This window comes from Tiliqua scincoides, chromosome 16, assembly GCF_035046505.1.
Source record: "Tiliqua scincoides isolate rTilSci1 chromosome 16, rTilSci1.hap2, whole genome shotgun sequence".
Taxonomy (NCBI): domain Eukaryota; kingdom Metazoa; phylum Chordata; class Lepidosauria; order Squamata; family Scincidae; genus Tiliqua; species Tiliqua scincoides.
The window spans coordinates 332501-350419 of record NC_089836.1 but is presented as its reverse complement, the minus strand read 5'-3'; the positions used below and the strand labels follow the sequence as shown (position 1 = coordinate 350419).

Genomic DNA, 17919 nt, shown 5'->3' with positions numbered 1-17919 from the left:
TTTTTCTATAGGTTTTAAAGAGACTCAGGGGTTCTTTCTGTATTACTGCATCTCGCCGCCAACTTTTGCCTGCCACCTCGGATGTTGGGGGGTCTTTGGCTGGTTAACTGTTAAACTGTTCCACGTGCAAACTGTTTGCTCCCTGAACCATGTGGGCCTCGCCCTCGACCCACTCCCAGGACCGTCCCTCGTCGAGACGCTGGGCTGTACGTTTTGGGGGCTGCTGTTTTGGTGGCTTGGTGGCTCTGCAGCTGATGCACCTCCTTGCTGCTGGGAAGAACCAGGAAACCACCTGGAAATTGCCACAGAGACGGGGCAAAGGGCAGGGTCTTTTTCAGCGCTGCCTACTCTGTCTCCCCAGCCTGCCGCTGAAAGCACCCGTGCCGGTGGGGTTCAGCCCCGGTGGAAGGCAGGCTGGCCTGCACAGCTGCCTTTCCTCTGGAGCCATCCAGGGCCTGGTGCAGCCTTATGAAACGGTGAGTCGCCTCACCCTCGTAACCCACGTTCTGCAATCGTGCAGCACTGTTGCAATCGTTTCTGGTTTGACAGGCTTGTGTTTGTGGCTCAGGGACAGGGTGGTGGGACTGTTCCTTCTGTTTTTCCCAGCAGGATAGCCCCAGGTGTGAGTCATAAGGCACACAGAGCTGCATCCTGCAGCCTTTTAGCTGATGGGAGGGAGGGATTTCACAGGTGTGGGAATGGAACAGAAAATCAGAAGGCAACTGATGGGTAGGAAACATGTTATGGGTAGGAAACTGATGGACACAACGGCATGCTATGGACGTGTCCCCTCGTGTGCCTTCTGCTCCCAATCCCTGGATCAGAAAAAGGAAGACGGGGGCAGAGTGACGGGCTAGAGAGCGTTGAAGACCTTCCCCTCTTCCTCACTTCCTCCTCTCCCTCCCCCCCATTTCAATTCCAAATGGGAAGTTGGTACATCATCTGGGAAAGGGGAGGATCAGCACTGGCCCATGGCCACATGCGCCAGGGGCTCTCAGATCTCTCCTTCTCTGGCTTCCTCCTTACTAGTGTTGCAGCACCAAATGGAGACTTTTCTGTCCCACTCAAAAGTCAGCCTTCCTGATTGATCACTTGGCTAGTTGACAAATGCGGAAATGCGATGCCATAAAAATGTTATGCAATTTATTGCTTTTGCTTTTCATTCCTCATCTGTCTTTATGGTTCTCTTTAAATGATGACTTTAAGTTTTTTTGGATCTGAGGCGAGTCATGTGCTGCGAGCAGCTTGAGTGCTAACAGATGTTCCGGCTTCCTGTCTCGATAGTAGCAGTTCAACTTTTCTGACCCGCCTCTGTTTAATTGTCAGAATAGTTTTTGCTTTCTTTGATAGTCCTCATTAAAACACTAGTCTGACTTTAAACTGTGCTCTCTTCCCAGGGGTCATTAGGGTGCAGCAAAGGGCTGCGACATCTATAGCAGAAGTGGTGGCCTGGTGAATTGAGAAGGAACGTCAGGCTCTGCAGAAGGCAAACTGAGAAACATGCCTAAGGGCCTAGACACCAGTGTGCTCTGTCTGAAAGTGTCAATGGGTGGGTAGAAGACAGCACAGAGCTTGTTTATTTTGTTGGATGAAGGGCCCTGCGAGAACTAGGTCTTTTTCTACCCTTTGCTTCTCTTGCTGTGGGAGGAGCAATGGGTCTGGCAAAAATGTCTGTATTCATTCCATCCATATGTTTGATTCTCTTTCTTTCTCTCTCTCTCTCTCTCTCTCTCTCCCTCTCTTTGTTGCCTGGACTTTTATTTTCCAAACAGAAAAAACACTGGAGATGCAGGCACAATGACAACATTTTAGAGTTGATTTTTAAAACTTGTTTCATAGCCTTGGCAGGGTGGAATCATGGTGGGTGGGGGGTGGTATTTATTATGGCAAAGTCCTGCATTTCAAACTGTACCATTGCCAAGGCCACTAGATCTGGAAATCTAGGGCTGGTTGGTGATGGGACTGCAGCTCAGTGATTGAACCCCTGATCTGTGTGTCGAGTATCCTGAGTTCAAATCCTGGCAACGTCTCTAGTAAGGGGTGGAAAAGACCTCCTTCTTAAATCCTAGTGCTGAGCAGGCAATGCAGTCTCAAGCTCAGTGGCCTGGCTGCAAGGAGCCAGCATCAAGAGGGTTTCGATTCTTTGCTTGAAATTATTTTATAAAAACCTTGTTGTATGGACAATAGATTTCAGGTAAAGAAATGACACCCCCTGGATTTTTGAAAACACGGATGGAGACAGTTTCATTGTTGGCAACCTTCAGTCTCGAAAGACTCTGGTATCGCGCTCTGAAAGGTGGTTCTGGAACAGCGTCTAGTGTGACTGAAAAGGCCAATCCGGGAGTGACAATCCCTTCCACACTGGGAGCAAGTGCAGTCTGTCCCTGGTCTGTCTCCCTGGCTATGGGCCTTCCTTCTTTGCCTCTTTGTCTCAGTCTGTTGGCCAAGTGTCTCTTCAAACTGGGAAAGGCCAAGCTGCCCAGCCTGCCTCCAAGCGGGTCGCTCAGAGGCCAGGGTTTCCCACCTGTTGAGGTCCACTCCTAAGGCCTTCAGATCCCTCTTGCAGATGTCTTTGTATCTCAGCTGTGGTCTACCTGTAGGGCGCTTTCCTTGCACGAGTTCTCCATAGAGGAGATCCTTTGGGATCCGGCCATCATCCATTCTCACAACATGACCGAGCCAACGCAGGCGTCTCTGTTTCAGCAGTGCATACATGCTAGGGATTCCAGCTCGTTCCAGGACTGTGTTGTTTGGAACTTTGTCCTGCCAGGTGATGCCGAGAATGCGTCGGAGGCAGCGCATGTGGAAAGCATTCAGTTTCCTCTCCTGTTGTGAGCGAAGAGTCCATGACTCGCTGCAGTACAGAAGTGTACTTAGGACGCCGAGGTGGAGACAGTATCATAGAGTCAATGAATGCAAGAATTGTGGGATGACTAAACACTTTCAGGAATATTTAATAGGTAGGGTGGGAACTGGGCAGGGATAGTTGGAATGAGACGAGGCTTCTTCCCAGTGGCTCTTTTTGTTCTTGCTGAGGGGGGGGGGGCTTTGAAGAAGAACAAAGACCCCTGAGCAAACAGCAGAGGAACAAAGCCGCACAGTCACAAACCAGGTGTAGGAAAACGGCGTCGACAAAGGACGGTCTTAACTTCCAAAAACATTTGACTTTGCAGAGGTTGGTTGGCTTTCCACGGGCTGCCAGCCAGTTTCTGCCGCACCCTGCTTGTGAGTACCGTGTTGCTAAAGAGTTTGATGCACTGCAGCTCCGAGGAAGAGAGATGAAGCAATGAAGACGGCAGCAGGGTTCTGGAGCAGGGATTCAGAAGAGACCTCAAGCACCTGGATGCTGAAGGCCTGCGGTCTTGGAGCAGGAGGAGCGGCAGCTTCGTGGGATGGCAGGTGCTGAGAGGCCACAGGTGTGACGGCGGCGTCTCTGAGCAGGGTTGAGAGAGATCCCTGTTGGAAAGGCTCCTCCCAGCCACCAGCCTCTTGGACCAGTGCTTTGCCCCTGTAGAATATGTGCATCTTGTGTTCCACCACAAGGCAGTCCACTCTCCCTTCTTGCTTCCTCTGGCCTTCTGAGCAGGGCTGCGGAGTCAGTAACGCATCGCTTCTGTCTTTCAGGAAAAAGCAGAGATGAGGCCCTGGAGGTGAAGGGGGAGAGCTGGGTCTTCTCCGGTACAGCCCAGAAGTTGCAAGGTGCTCCATCATGGCCCGCGTGAAAAGCCATGTCTGTGCAAGCAAAAGCGACGTTCCACCTGCCTCCGTCTCTTACTGCCAGAGCCTCGGGGATGATCGGTCTGTTCACTGGAAGAAAGGTAAATTTGTGGGGCACAGAGGGCTGTCAGAAAGGGAAAAAAATTACTTCAAACTGAATACTGAGCTAAGGAGCAATTTTCCCCCCATCACCTTGAATTGCGCGCGCGCGCGCGCGCGTGTGTGTGTGTTTGCACGACGTGTCTGGGTTGTGTTGGACGACAGATTGAAATAAACGCCTTGGAATCTACGTACTTGAGGTTACGGGGGGAACCTTCTTTTCCAGGTTCCTTTGGGGGGTGAAAGAAGATTGGTGAAGATTTGGGAGAGAACATTTTTCCGAGCTGCCAGTTAATATGGAGCCTCTTGGACTCCGCAGGAAGGCAGCTTCCTGGAATCACTTGGTCTGGGAGGGGGCTGGGAACGAAGAAGGTTTGTTTAAGTGCAAGAGCTGCTTTATTGGGGATCAGGAGGTCAGCAATGAACAATCTCAGCTACACTGTGCCAAAGTTGTGTTGCCAAGTAATTTTTCAGCCATGGAGGGATTAGTCTACCCATCTGAAATGAGACATGTCTTCATCTGGGGATGCATCAGAGTTCAGCTTTGTGTTCCTTATTATTCCCTTGGCTGTCTCTACTTTGCAGTCTCTTCCTCCTAAATTCTGGATGAACAAGCAGAATTTCTCCAATTAATTCCACAAATGGAACACACACATGTGCACTGCTAGAACATCACAAAAGGCAGCTCGGTTGTTTGGCTCTCCATCTTCCTGATGCACACTTGCACACCAGCAACACAACTATGTGTGCACAAAAGTCGATACATAAGGCTGTGTCTTGCTGAGCTGCACATGTGGCTCGTGCACACTTGGAGATACACAGGAGCACATGCACATATCAAGAAAAATATTGCAGAGAAGGAAACCTGGGGCACTTGTATATACAACTGCATCCAGATGGCATGTGTTGCCATATTTTATAAAGGCATTTTTGTGCACACCCATAGTACGGTCTGGGTGCAATGTGCTGGTGTCTCCATGAATCAGAAAATCAGCGCTGATTGACAAGCAATTGTTGAACGTGTTTCTGGATATGTTTAACAGGAATGTCCAACATTACATTGTGTTGGGGGGGGGGGAGAATCTCCCTGCAGAGTTGGCAGCTCCAGCTGGGAGCCAAGAAAGACACAAATAGAAGGAACCAACAATAGCGCCGCTGTAATCTGTGTGTTTCGCGTCTACAATGTGCACATCATACAATGAAGGATTCCTAATATTTGCTCTTTGGAAATGAGATTGGGGAATTTGGAACTTCAAAAGCAGTGAGGGGTTCAGCAGTGTCTCTTCTGACTGACGCTTCCTTCCTCTTGGCTTCCAGAGGTTCTCAATGGACAAGAGCTCGTGGTTCTCACAGTCCGTGATGGCTGCACGTTGTCCTCGGTTGATAGCAACCTCTGTGAATCGCTGGAGACCTGGGGCATTCGGGTGAGGTTCCAGAACTTGTCGAAACTTGTAGGGATGGCACTGCTCTGTTCAGGAGTGCCAGCCGGGTGCAACCATTATCGCTTATCTCGCCTGATAAGTGAGACATCAAAGCCAAGGGGATCTCAGTGAATAAGCAGCGACGTTGTGGAGGCCACAAGGGTTGCTAAGTTCTTATTACAAAAGGAGTCGTAAGCAACTCCTTATTGCTTGTCTCCAATGGGCACCTCAGTATCCCAAGGCTCCCAGAGGCCACTGCGCATGCTCAGTCCACATCAAGCTGTTCTGAATTTTTCCTCTTTCCCTTTTAATGTAAGGTCCCTGCTGGATCAGGCCTGAGGCCCATTTAGTCTGGTGTCCCCTACAGTGGTCCACCAGATGACTCTGCAAAGCCCACAAGCCAGAGGAGTCTTGTTCCCCTGCAACTAGTTTACAGAGGTTTCATACCCTGCACATGCCTGATCTTGTCTGATCTTGGAAGCTAAGCAGGGTCAAGCCTGGTTAGTACTTGGATGGGAGACCGCCTGGGAATCCCGGGTGCTGTAGGCTTATACCATGATCTGGGAAGCTAAGCAGGGTCAAGCCTGGTTAGTACTTGGATGGGAGACCGCCTGGGAATACCGGCTGCTGTAGGCTTATACCATGATCTCGGAAGCTAAGCAGGGTCAGGCCTGGTTAGTACTTGAATGGGAGACCGCCTGGGAATACCGGGTGCTGTAGGCTTATACCATGATCTGGGAAGCTAAGCAGGGTCAGGCCTGGTTAGTACTTGGATGAGAGACCGCCTGGGAATACCGGGCGCTGTAGGCTTAGACCACAGTCTTTCAAGACTGAAGGTTGCCAACCAACCAACCATTCCACTGGACCCACAGGTGCAGTGCAGAGCCATCATAACCGCCAACAGATCCATCTTCCGTTAATTTGGCCAACCCTCTCTTAATGCTAGCCAAGCCAGTGGTCATTGCCATGTCTTGTGGTGATGAGTTCCACAAGCTAATTATGTGCTATGTTTTCATGCTGCCTCAAGAGGCATTACCAACCCCAGCCATAGTCTGTGAATTTGCATCCAGTCAATCAGTCAATCGACCAACTGATTGATTGAATTTGCATCCATTTCCAAATCTGCCCCTCTGTTCTCATTGCTCCGAGCAGCCAAATTCAAGTGCAGAGGGTCCCAGGCCCACCTAATTCTGCGCATGGGAGCAAGGGCCACTGAGCATGGATATAAGTGTCGCATTGTTGCCCAAACAGATGACACCCGACCAGTGGAAAATTTTAATTCAGTGTGCCGTTTTGGGGCCAGAAGTAAGGAAGTACATATTCTACAACTCCAGAGCATTTGGGATTCTCATCGCTGTGGTAAGGACCGCGTTGCATCTAAAGGGGTTGGTTGTATGTTTTTGCCGAAATACGCCACCTCCTTCCAGAAGCTAACGGAGTTAGTGGTCACCAATGGGGGTAATTGGCAATGAAAGGGCCACATTACGTGGATTCCTGAGATCCGGTCTTTTCAGACTCTGTCCCCATTCCTAGTTCCCGCGCTTCAAACTGCTTTGGCAAGTTCAAAGTGCTCTAAACTACCAGGTGTGCTCATCCAAAGCCATGTAAACCTGGCTGGATCATCACACCCCAACCAAAGTTTCCTGTCTGAGTAGTGCCTTGGCCTTGTTCATTCACCGTGGCATTTTTACCTCTTCTGTCTCTCTCTCTCTCCGGATAATTCAGGTTGTCTACGTGACTCTCTGGGTCAACCTTTTTTCTACCCTGGAAACCTTTTCCTTGGCAGGATACTGGGAATGCAGCATCCTGGTTACTGGGGTGGCCCTTTCCTTAGCCTTGGCCATCCAGCTCCTAATCCGCTGGCACCAACGAAAGGTAAGAAGAATCTGGGCAGCTGCGCACATTAAGAAAATTGCAGCTGGTTGAGTCAGAGCTACCTAGTCCGTCCTGCCTACTCTGATTGCAGAAATCCTTCCCAGACTTGCTATCCAAGGCAGGGCTGTTGTGTGCCTGTCAAATGTGCCCCAGTCATTGGTGTCCCTGGAGATTTGTGCCCCCTTTTTTTTGTATCATGGACATTTGTATCCCAATATATGTATATTAATATGTACTTTTTAATTTTTAAAACACAAAAGTAGGGTTAGGGCTGGGATAAGAGACTTAGCATGTATAACATGGGGGTTGTTGTCCCGTTATAACAGGACACAAATAACCGAGATGCCAGAATGCTGATGCCAAGATGCCAAATGTCCAGGGTCACCAATGTCCAAGACTCATTTTATCGAAACGCAATCATCCAGGACACAAATACCTTGGTAGTACACTACCTGCTCTAACACTGAGTTACAGCTTGTCTCCAAATCTTTCTCTTTTTTCATGTTTTAAAACCTTTTCCATTAATAGAAAATATGTCATGTTCCATTATGCTTGGAACTCCCAACATTTATTTATTTAAAGAATTTATACCCTGCCTTTGTCTTGTGAAGTCAAGACCACTTCAGAGCTTAAAACAGTAACTGTTGTTTATTATTCAATCAATCAAGAAAAGACACACCTGAATGGATCACACAAAACAGTTTAAAAATTACACTTGATTAAAATGCCAGCACTTCATGCCCCTTATCAAACGCCATCATGGGGTCTTCAGGCCCCACCGAAAGAGAGGGCACCAGGATGAGGTCTCTTGTTATCTGGTGTGCTCCCTGGGGCATTTGGTGGGCCGCTGTGAGATACAGGAAGCTGGACTAGATGGGCCTTTGGCCTGATCCAGTGGGGCTGTTCTTATGTTCAGCTGACAAGGGAGGGCACCAGGATGCAGGTCTCTTGTTACCTTGTGTGCTCCCTGGGGCATTTGGTGGGCCGCTGTGAGATACAGGAAGCTGGACTAGATGGGCCTGTGGCCTGCTCCAGTGGGGCTGTTCTTATGTTCTTACATCTCCAAGAAGAGAGCTGTTCTATTGTCTCCAATTTTCCATCCTTTTCACAGTCCCCTTGTGCCTATACCATACTGTGACTCAACCTGGCTACGTGCAAATTCCATAATTGCCAAGTTTCCCTGCCTCCAATAATATCTGTATATTTTATATTATTTATGTTTGTATAGAAATACCCTCTGAAACCTGCTAACTGGATAAGAGGCACTTTTTTTTTCCAAGGCGGTGCTCCTCTTTTATTTAACAGGGGGAGAGTAACTGGCCCTCCTCACCCCAGCAGTCTGTCTGCTGGTGTTCTTTTGCATCTTTTAAGATTGTGAGCCCTTTTGGGACAGGGAGACATTAGTTGATTTTTCTCTGTAAACCGCCTTGCAAACTTTTTGTTGAAAAACGGTATATAAATACTGATTTCTGAGTGTTGAAAGCACTTCAGGTGTATTGCCATTGCCCCACCCCCCCTGCAAGGTGAGCAAGTCTTCTTGCACCCATCTTTCAGATGGGAAAAACTGAGGCCGAGAAGGAGTGGTTTGGCCTAAGGATGCCTGGTGAATTCATCAAAGAGGGAAGTTGAGAACCAACAAAACCTTGATTGATAGCTCGTTCTCTTAGGCTGCAATCCTATAAAAGCTTTCCTGGGAGTAAGCTCCTTTGAATTCTGAGCAGGCATGCCTAGGGTTGGGCTGTTAGCTGCTATGAGAGAGATTTTCCTGGGAAAATTAAGCAACCACAAGACAACAGGACCATCTACAAAAGCACAAAAATAGGAAGTTGTGCAAACAATGATAATTTTTTTTAACAAATGCAGCTGTTCTTAAAAAATCCAATAATAAGTCTGCCTGCAGAGATGAGCAATATAGAACACGATCATTTGGGGCTGCCGTTCTATACAGATGGATGTTTTCTGCATACCAGGCAGTGAATCAATGGGATTAGTCCTAGTTAGGGGTTGGAAGAGAAGGTGTTCCAAAAATCTCAGCTGCAAGTTCTTTCTTGCTCAAAGCATGGCTGTGTTTGACTGCAATGCCTTTGATGTGCATTCCTGAGGATATTCCAGCAAGGGGAAGGCTGGCTGATGATCAGGCTCTTGGCAGGGGGAAATGGAATCCCTTTCCAAGCCTCACCCTGGCACAGGACTCTGCTCCCAAAAGTGTTCGCATTTCTTTGGTGTGGATCAGCTTCTTGAGCCCCACACCTTCTGATCCACCTGACAGCTGTTTTATAGGGCAAAATAATTTCTGGCCACTCTTTGGGCAACAAGCTGGAGCCTAGAGATGAGGAGTCTGCCTTAAATTCATGCAAGTTGACACATAGATGGGCGAAAGAGAGGTGTGGTCCCCAAGTCGTTAAACCTTGTGATGGAACAGAGTGTACAGGAGTGGCCAAGCTTGTGAACTGGGGTTTTCTTGGTTTGAATCTTACCCCTGGGAACTCATAAGGTGGTGCTGGGGCAAGATGCTTATTCTCGGTCTTCCCCATCTGCAGTGTGGGGGCAAAGAATCTTGGGGTAATGTTGACAGCCAACCTGCAAGGTAGGTCCCTGCCTCCTTTTCCGATTCAGGGAGCAGAAGCCTTGGAGGCAGCCAGGCAGAGGAAGCTGGGTGCCCCCCCCCCATCAGTCTGACACATCTCAGTGTTTCATCTCAGTGACCCTTAGGTTCCATGACCATCAGACCATCTGCTCAGCCGGACCAACCCCTGACCCACCCCTCCGCAGTACTGGTGACCTGCCACAGATTCTCACCCTATTTCCTGGTGATGAGGGTGGGAACTGAAGTCTGCTGCTGTCATCCACTGTCAGCAAGTCTGGCGGGGGGGGGGGGATCTCTGGCCATGAGACACTTGGCCAACAGTCTGAGGCAAAGAGGCAAAGAAGGAAGGCCCATAGCCAGGGAGACAGACCAGGGACAGACTGCACTTGCTCCCGGTGTGGAAGGGATTGTCACTCCTGGATTGCCCTTTTCAGCCACACTAGACACTGTTCCAGAACCACCTTTCAGAGCGCGATACCAGAGTCTTTCAAGAGACTGAAAGTTGCCAACATTGCTAGTTACCGATAAGCATTTGAATAGTGCTACTTGTCCATTCCTTGCTTACAACCTTTACAACAATCTCGAGATGTTGATTCATATTAACATATCAATGTGTTGATTTATATTAAAATTTTGCAGTTGGGGAAGAGAGACTGAGAGGGCTCAGCTGAGGCCACTGAAGTCAAGGTGGAGCTGAGATCCTAAGTGGAGACTTCCTGATTCATGGCACAGGGTCCTACTGCCAAACCACATATTTATAGGAAAGAATGGGGAGGGGGTTTCCAAACAAAACGCCTTCTTTTCTCAAAGGCTTTTGCAGGGGACTGGCTCCTGCAAGGGACTGCTATGTGAGGGGAGGGGGAGACTAGCTCTTTCTTCTTGTGCCATTTTCCCACTGAAAACGTCCCATCCCTAAGTAGCGATGTGCCCCTAGGCAGTCATGTGAGGAAATGGCTGCTTGACAGGGTTGGAGGAAGAGTAGGAAGAGTGGTGAGAGACTTAATCTTCCCCTCCTTGTGTGCCATGGTCTTCACTGGGATCGCCCCCTGTTCTTAGCTAATTTGTCCGGCCCTCAGGTGTACACATTTGGTCCCTTTTCCATATATGCAATCAATGTTGGGCAGAAATGGCTTGAGATGCTTTTAACTGGGACACATAAGAACAGCCCCACTGGATCAGGCCATAGGCCCATCTAGTCCAGCTTCCTGTATCTCACAGTGGCCCACCAAATGCCCCAGGGAGCACACCAGATCACAAGAGACCTGCAAGGCTTCCTGGGAATTGTAGTTAAGAACATAAGAACAGCCCCACTGGATCAGGCCACAGGCCCATCTAGTCCAGCTTCCTGTATCTCACAGGGGCCCACCAAATGCCCCAGGGAGCACACCAGATCACAAGAGACCTCATCCTGGTGCCCTCCCCTGCATCTGACATAGCCCATTTCTAAAATCAGGAGGTTGTGCATACACATCATGGCTTGTACACCGTAATGGATTTTTCCTCCAGAAACTTGTCCAATCCCTTTTTAAAGGCGTCCAGGCCAGATGCTGTCACCACATCCTGTGGCAAGGAGTTCCTCAGAACAACCACACGCTGTGTAAAGAAATATTTTCTCTTGTCTGTTCTAACTCTCCCAACACTCAATTTTAGTGGATGACCCCTGGTTCTGGTGTTATGGGAGAGTGTAAAGAGCATCTCCCTTTACACAGGAAATGGCCTTTTACTGACAACTGCAGGAGCTGTCCAGGCTTTCACAGGGACATGTTTCATGTGGTTTTCCCCTTGGCCAGGATGCTCCACAAGGTGCTTGCAAAAAAAAAAAAAAAAAAAAAAAAAAAAAAAAAATGTGGGCTTGTTCAGTTCAACACCTGATTTGCCTCCTGATTCTGTAAACTGGGTCTCTTTTTTTCTCCTTCCTTGGAGTCTTCAGTCAGCCTGAGACATCTCAACACATCTTTCCTTTCTCCTTGCCTAGCTAAACATGAATACTGACATGAGGTTGGCAGCAGCCAACGAGGCCTTCATGAAGAATGAATTCTTGGTGGGGATCACAGACGTCTTTGAGAAGCACCAGAGCATCCCACAGGTACCCTTTCTGTGTGAAAGACCATCCACCTTATCTGATGCAATGGGTGCTGCCTTGGGTGGTCTTCGAGGGAAAGGTGGAATATAAATCAAATAAATAAATAAATGCAAAGGGGGGGGGACTTGAAAAATCAGTTTGGGTACCTAAGAACGTCCCCTCCTAGCTGGTGTTTCACTGGAAATGACCTGTCTTTTCCCAGCAGGTGTGTTTTGGGTTCTCCTGAGTTTTAGTTCATTTGTCCCTTTCCATTAGTCTGGTGATGTTTTGTGGAATGACTTATGTTACATAAAAAACAAACGGCACAATCCTAACCATATCTACTCAGAATTAAGTCCTATTTTGTTCAATGGGGCCTTACTCTCAGGAAAGTGTGGTTAGGATTGCAGCCAAAATTGCAATAAACATGTAATATTTTAGATTTTTAAGTATTTTAACGGGAGCAGCAAGAAAGGACATCCCCACAAAACCTCATCGGACTCATCCAAGGGAATAGAATATTATACGTAGATTATTAAGCAAAGACCATTTACACAGTGTTGCAAGTTCCTACATAACAATGGAGTTTTTGACAAATTGATGGAAAAGGTGCAAAAGAGAGCGACTAAGATGATTACTGGGTTGGGGCACCTTCCTTATGAGGAAAGGCTATGGTGTTTGGGCCGCTTCAGCCTAGAAAAGAGATGCCTGAGGGGGGACATGATTGAGACATACAAAATTATGCACGGGAAGGATAAAGTGGATAGAGAGATGCTCTTTACACTCTCACATAACACGAGAACCAGGGGACATCCACTAAAATTGAGTGTTGGGAGGGTTCGGACAGACAAAAGAAAATATTTCTTTACTCAGCGCGTGTTTGGTCTGTGGAACTCCTTGCTGCAGGATGCAGTGATGGCATCTGGCCTGGATGCCTTTAAAAAGGGATTGGACAAGTTTCTGGAGGAAAAATCCATTACGGTGTACAAGCCATGATGTGTATGTGCAACCTCCTGATGTTAGAAATGGGTTATGTCAGAATGCCAATGCACCAGGATGCAGGTCTCTTGTTATCAGGTGTCCTCCCTGGGGCATTTGGTGTGCCGCTGTGAGATACAGGAAGCTGGACCTATGGCCTGATCCAGTGGGGCTGTTCTTAAGTTCTTATGATGGCTATTTTTCAAAGAGAAACCAGATGGGGCCCAATTCCATTTCTGTTGATACAATAGTTTTGTCAGCGTGGATGATCTGCAATGCTCTTAAGAGCCTATCTTCTGGGAAAGAAATCAGTTTTCAAATTTTCCCAATCCCTGCCCCAATCTGTTAATTAAGATGCAGGATTTTGTAAAGCCATCCCAGAGGGACAATAGAAGGGAAGAGCGATTGCATCAAACCTTCCAGCAACCTAAGATTTATCGATCCACCACTTGCCAAAAAAAGCTTCTCCTTCTGCTATAGCCATGGAGCATAGAACTCAACTGCATCCATTAATCTGCACCTCCAATGTATGGATTACAGTAGATCAAGTGTTTGTAAACTACTTTGAGTTCCCTAGTGGGAGAGAAGCGGGCTTCAAATTAACATAATAAGGCTGCAATCCTAACCACACTTTCCTGAGAGTAAGACCCACTGAACAACATAGGATTTACTTCTGAGTAGACCTGGTTAGGATTGTTAGAAGCTAAATTAATAAGCTTCTCTCCATTGTTTTATCATTTGAAAGATTTCTGTCCTGCTTTATCCAAAGCCAGAGGCAGCAGCAGAACATATAATTTAAAATGGAGTTTGCCAAAGACAATTCCAAAGGCAAAAGAGGCAGGTGGCCATAAATACTAACGAGCACCAATACAAGAGGAGTGGGTTGAAAGGATGACTTAAAACACTGAATTTGTCGTTGGCAACTTTCAGTCTCGAAAGACTCTGGTATTGCGCTCTGAATGGTGGTTCTGGAACAGCGTCTAGTGTGGCTGAAAAGGCCGATTCGGGAGTGACAATCCCTTCCACACTGGGAGCAAGTGCAGTCTGTCCCTGGTCTGTCTCCCTGGCTGTGGGCCTTCCTTCTTTGCCTCTTAGCCTCAGACTGTTGGCCAAGTGTCTCTTCAAACTGAGAAAGGCCATGCTGCACAGCCTGCCTCCAAGCGGGCCGCTCAGAGGCCAGGGTTTCCCACTTGTTGAGGTCCATTCCTAAGGCCTTCAGATCCCTCTTGCAGATGTCCTTGTAAAACACTGAATAGCACCACAATAAGACCATATCCCCTCCCCATGTTTACATGTTTTTCTCCCCCCAGGAGTAACTGCCTGCTATCATGTCTCATTGTACCCAGGGATTTCTGAGAATAAGATGACTGACTAGCAAAAACAGAAGGAAACTGGCTACAGCTAGTGATAAGCATTCCCTTTATGTGCCTATTTTATTTTCCCCTAAAAGATTCTGCAATTTCCCCCATATCATTGCCTGCTCCCATTTGGGAGAGACCATTTTGCCCCAAACCTCGTTAGAATAAGAATATAACAAAAAAAACACACAAAAAAACGCTTCCCAAATCTGGGCCAAAGACCTCTCTAGCTCTGTATCCTATTTCTCACAGTGGCCAACTAGTTTTATGTGCAGGGGGAGTCATCCAAAATAGCATCCTCCAATAGGGCTGCCAACCCTATAGGGGTGGCCTACTGCCAACCCCCTATGCAAGCAGCCATCAGTCTCCAAAAGACTTTGGAGAGCAGATTTTAATGATGTCCACTCTCTCAGTGTGCATAGGGCAGCACTGTGAGTGTGTCTTTGGCATCCAAATATACACCCCACGAGACCCAATTGTGCAACAGTGTTTTGTCAGCATGTGCAGGGCTATGCATCGTGACCCATGTCCGGCTGTCAAACGCAACTGAATTTCTCGAAGGCTTTCCGTCGACGCTGCCAAAATCTGTTTGGGGTCACCAGTTCCCCTTCCCAAGACCATTTGCTCATTTTTCCCGTCACCAGATGAAAGCTTTCTTGCAGGGAAGTTCTCCTTTTCCCAGTCTGGCTCACGCAACGTCAGCAGCCCGCAAAGTGTTTTGGGACAGATGTAGCAAATTATTCTGGCTTGAGTGAAATCACAGCGGACAGGCTGAAGACAAAGCTTTAAAGGGATATTCTTTCATCTCCTCTCCCTGAACCTTGACCTGGCTAAGGATGAAGGCTGTGAGATGGAGATGCTTTCAGCACAGTGCCCCAAAGACGTCTCATTTAGACCTGCGGAAGCCGTTAACTGTGCAGCGGGAGGCCGCGTGGTTTCCTTATAGATCTTTCTTGAAGCTATTTCTGCAAGTTTGATATGAGAAATGTGTCTGTTTCATTTATTCTCCAGATCCTTTCTCTCTCTCCCCCCCCCCCCCCAACAGCTTTCATCCACCTGCTTTGTGCCCAGTTTTGAGCTTGGGGCACGAACCATCCTCCTGCTGGAACAAAACTCAGGAACGACCCATAATATTGATATGAACAGAACAGGGCAAGCTTATGCTTTTCCTGGGGCCGTCCACTAAAACTGAGTGTTGGGAGAGTTAGAACAGACCAGAGAAAATATTTCTTTACACAGCGTGTGGTTGGTCTGTGGAACTCCTTGCCACAGGATGTGGTGACGGCATCTGGCCTGGATGCCTTTAAAAGGGGATTGGACAAGTTTCTGGAGGAAAAATCCATTCCGGGTTACAAGCCATGATGCGTATGTGGAACCTCCTGATTTTAGAAATGGGCCATGTCAGAATGCCAGATGCAAGGCAGGGCACCAGGATGAGTTCTCTTGCAGTCTTGTGTGCTCCCTGGGGCATTTGGTGGGCCGCTGTGAGACACAGGAAGCTGGACTAGATGGGCCTATGGCCTGATCCAGTGGGGCTGTTCTTATGTTCTCCTCCCTCCCTCCCTCATCACCACCTACCTGAAGAAGGAAGTCAGCCTTATTAAGCTGGCCTGCTTGCATACAGACTTGCAAAGAGTTCTGTGCGTCCCAGTTCTTGCTGGTCCTAACTCTCTGTGAAACACGGTGCTCAGCAACGCCTAGAGCCCTGCATGGGTTGTTTCCAGCCCTAAGGAAATATGTGCTTTTCTCCCCGTTCCTCAGCTATGGCTTGCCCACGTCGATGTGTCCCCCTGCCACCGGTCCCTAGTAGACACTCTCACAGAATTGGAGAAGAGCCAGCTGGTGAGTTGCGCTTGGCAGGACGCGGCTCGTGGTGGGGGCAGAGGGCGGGTGAGGCATAGCGGAACCCAAGTGACACGGCTTCCCTCAGGGCGGGGCTTGGCGGCAGAGCCACTTCTCTGCGTGCCAAAGATCTCTGGTGCAGTCACTAACCTTGTCTCAAACCAGGAAGCTGCTGCCAATTCAATGGATCACTGATGGGACTCTGCAAAAAATTTGTTTCGTACGCAGTGCGCACACAGTATATGAACCAGGACCTCCCCACATATACCAAATTCCACAGATAGTGTAATCCATAGGAAGAGGTGCCAGTAAACCGAAAGTGTCTTTCGGGAGACTCCAAGAGGCCTTCTGAGGGATGGGGAGGTTGCTTGTGACCTTCCCGTGCCTCAAAAGTCCTCCTGTTTGCGACTGGAAGGCCCATCAGGTCACATTCAGGATGTCTCCAAGGCCCTCCAGCCCAGTGGTGTCACTAGGGTTTGCATCACCCAGCGTGGGCGCACCCAGCGCATTGCCCCCTATGACGTACCTCCTCCCATACAGTGGGCAGGAAAATGCCCCAGGTGGTTTTTTTGCTATATCGTTTGATAGAACAGAGAAATTTAAACACGGTTTGTTTTGTTGCAATCTGCATGAAACGGCGCATTGAATAACATGATATTACTTGAAAATACCAAGACATTTTAAACATTTTGGCCAGTAGTGGTGTCACCCCCCCTTGCATGTCACCTGGTGTGGCCTGCACCCCCCCCAGTGATGTCACTGTTACAGCTGGGGCTTTGCACTCATGCATATTCAAATCAGTGGATAAGGAAGGCCCATTGTATTTAAATTTATATTTAATTTAATTTATATGTATATGTATATATACATATGTATATGTGTATATTTCTTTACTCAGCGTGTGGTTGGTCTGTGGAACTCTTTGCCACAGGATGTGGTGATGGCGACTGGCCTGGATGCCTTTAAAAGGGGATTGGACAAGTTTCTGGAGGAAAAATCCATTACGGGGTACAAGCCATGATGCGTATGCGCAACCTCCTGATTTTAGAAATGGGTTATGTCAGAATGCCAGATGCAAGGGAGGGCACCAGGATGAGGTCTCTTGTTATCTGGTGTGCTCCTTGGGGCATTTGGTGGGCCTCTGTGAGATCCAGGAAGCTGGACTAGATGGGCCTATGGCCTGATCCAGTGGGGCTGTTCTTATATTCTTATGTTCTTATATAATTTAAATTTTTAACAGTTGGTATTCAGGATGGGCAAACGTCCAGCTCATAAACAGTTTGAGGGCAGAAGCTTTCCTTTTTCAAAGGGGGCTCCCAATCTACACAAAGGAGATTGCAAGCAAAGAGCTCCTGGGAGGGATGTTTGGCTTGCAGGAAGGGGGATGTTTGCTCTCCCCCTGCCAAAAATAAGGCAGCCAATATTTTACAAGGTGATTCCTGGCCTAGTTAGTGAAGGATATGATTGTTTTCTGGCCTGAGTTCCAGAACCTCAAGTTCCCATAGTGCATAAAAGTCCTTTACTCTGCCTGCCCTGAAATCTACAGAGGGTGCAAAATGATTCTGCTGTCCGGCAACCTGCCTGCTTTTTCCTCCTGCTTTTAGGCCTTTCTGAGACAAAGTCTAGACAAACTCTACATCGTGATCGAGGTGCCGATCGTTCCGAATCAAGACGAGGAGGTGGCAGGCAACCCATTGGAGGAATCGCCCCTGCTGCGCGACCCAGAAAGCAGTGACCGCGCTCCCCTGGCACGCCGAAAGCGCCTCCGACTTGTCCCGGACAGGGCTCCGGAGGTGAGGCTTCCTTGACGGGAGTTGATGGCAAAATGATGCAATTGCTGTTTTCACAGTTACTGGACAGAAAAAATTGCATTGGGGGGGCGAAGTGGTTGCCAGCTTTTTGAAAAGCAAAACAAAAACCCTACGCACACAATGTGGGCCCTGCGTTGTTGAAGCTAAGGACACAGGGAATGAAGCAAAG

General features: G+C 48.3%; 1 protein-coding gene and 1 pseudogene across 1 annotated transcript in view; both read left to right on the top strand.

Annotated features, from left to right (window-relative positions):
* Positions 1–3709: 3709 nt before the first annotated feature.
* TMEM268 (transmembrane protein 268) overlaps positions 3710–17919 on the top strand; it is an 18454-nt gene continuing 4244 nt past the window's right edge. Inside the window, exons 1-7 of the mRNA XM_066610857.1 lie at positions 3710–3818; positions 5134–5240; positions 6489–6596; positions 6963–7112; positions 11675–11785; positions 15859–15939; positions 17544–17732. Coding sequence (XP_066466954.1) covers positions 3710–3818; positions 5134–5240; positions 6489–6596; positions 6963–7112; positions 11675–11785; positions 15859–15939; positions 17544–17732 — 855 coding nt within the window. The remainder of the gene's footprint in view (positions 3819–5133; positions 5241–6488; positions 6597–6962; positions 7113–11674; positions 11786–15858; positions 15940–17543; positions 17733–17919) is intronic.
* On the top strand, positions 5666–5786 carry LOC136635770 (5S ribosomal RNA; annotated as a pseudogene).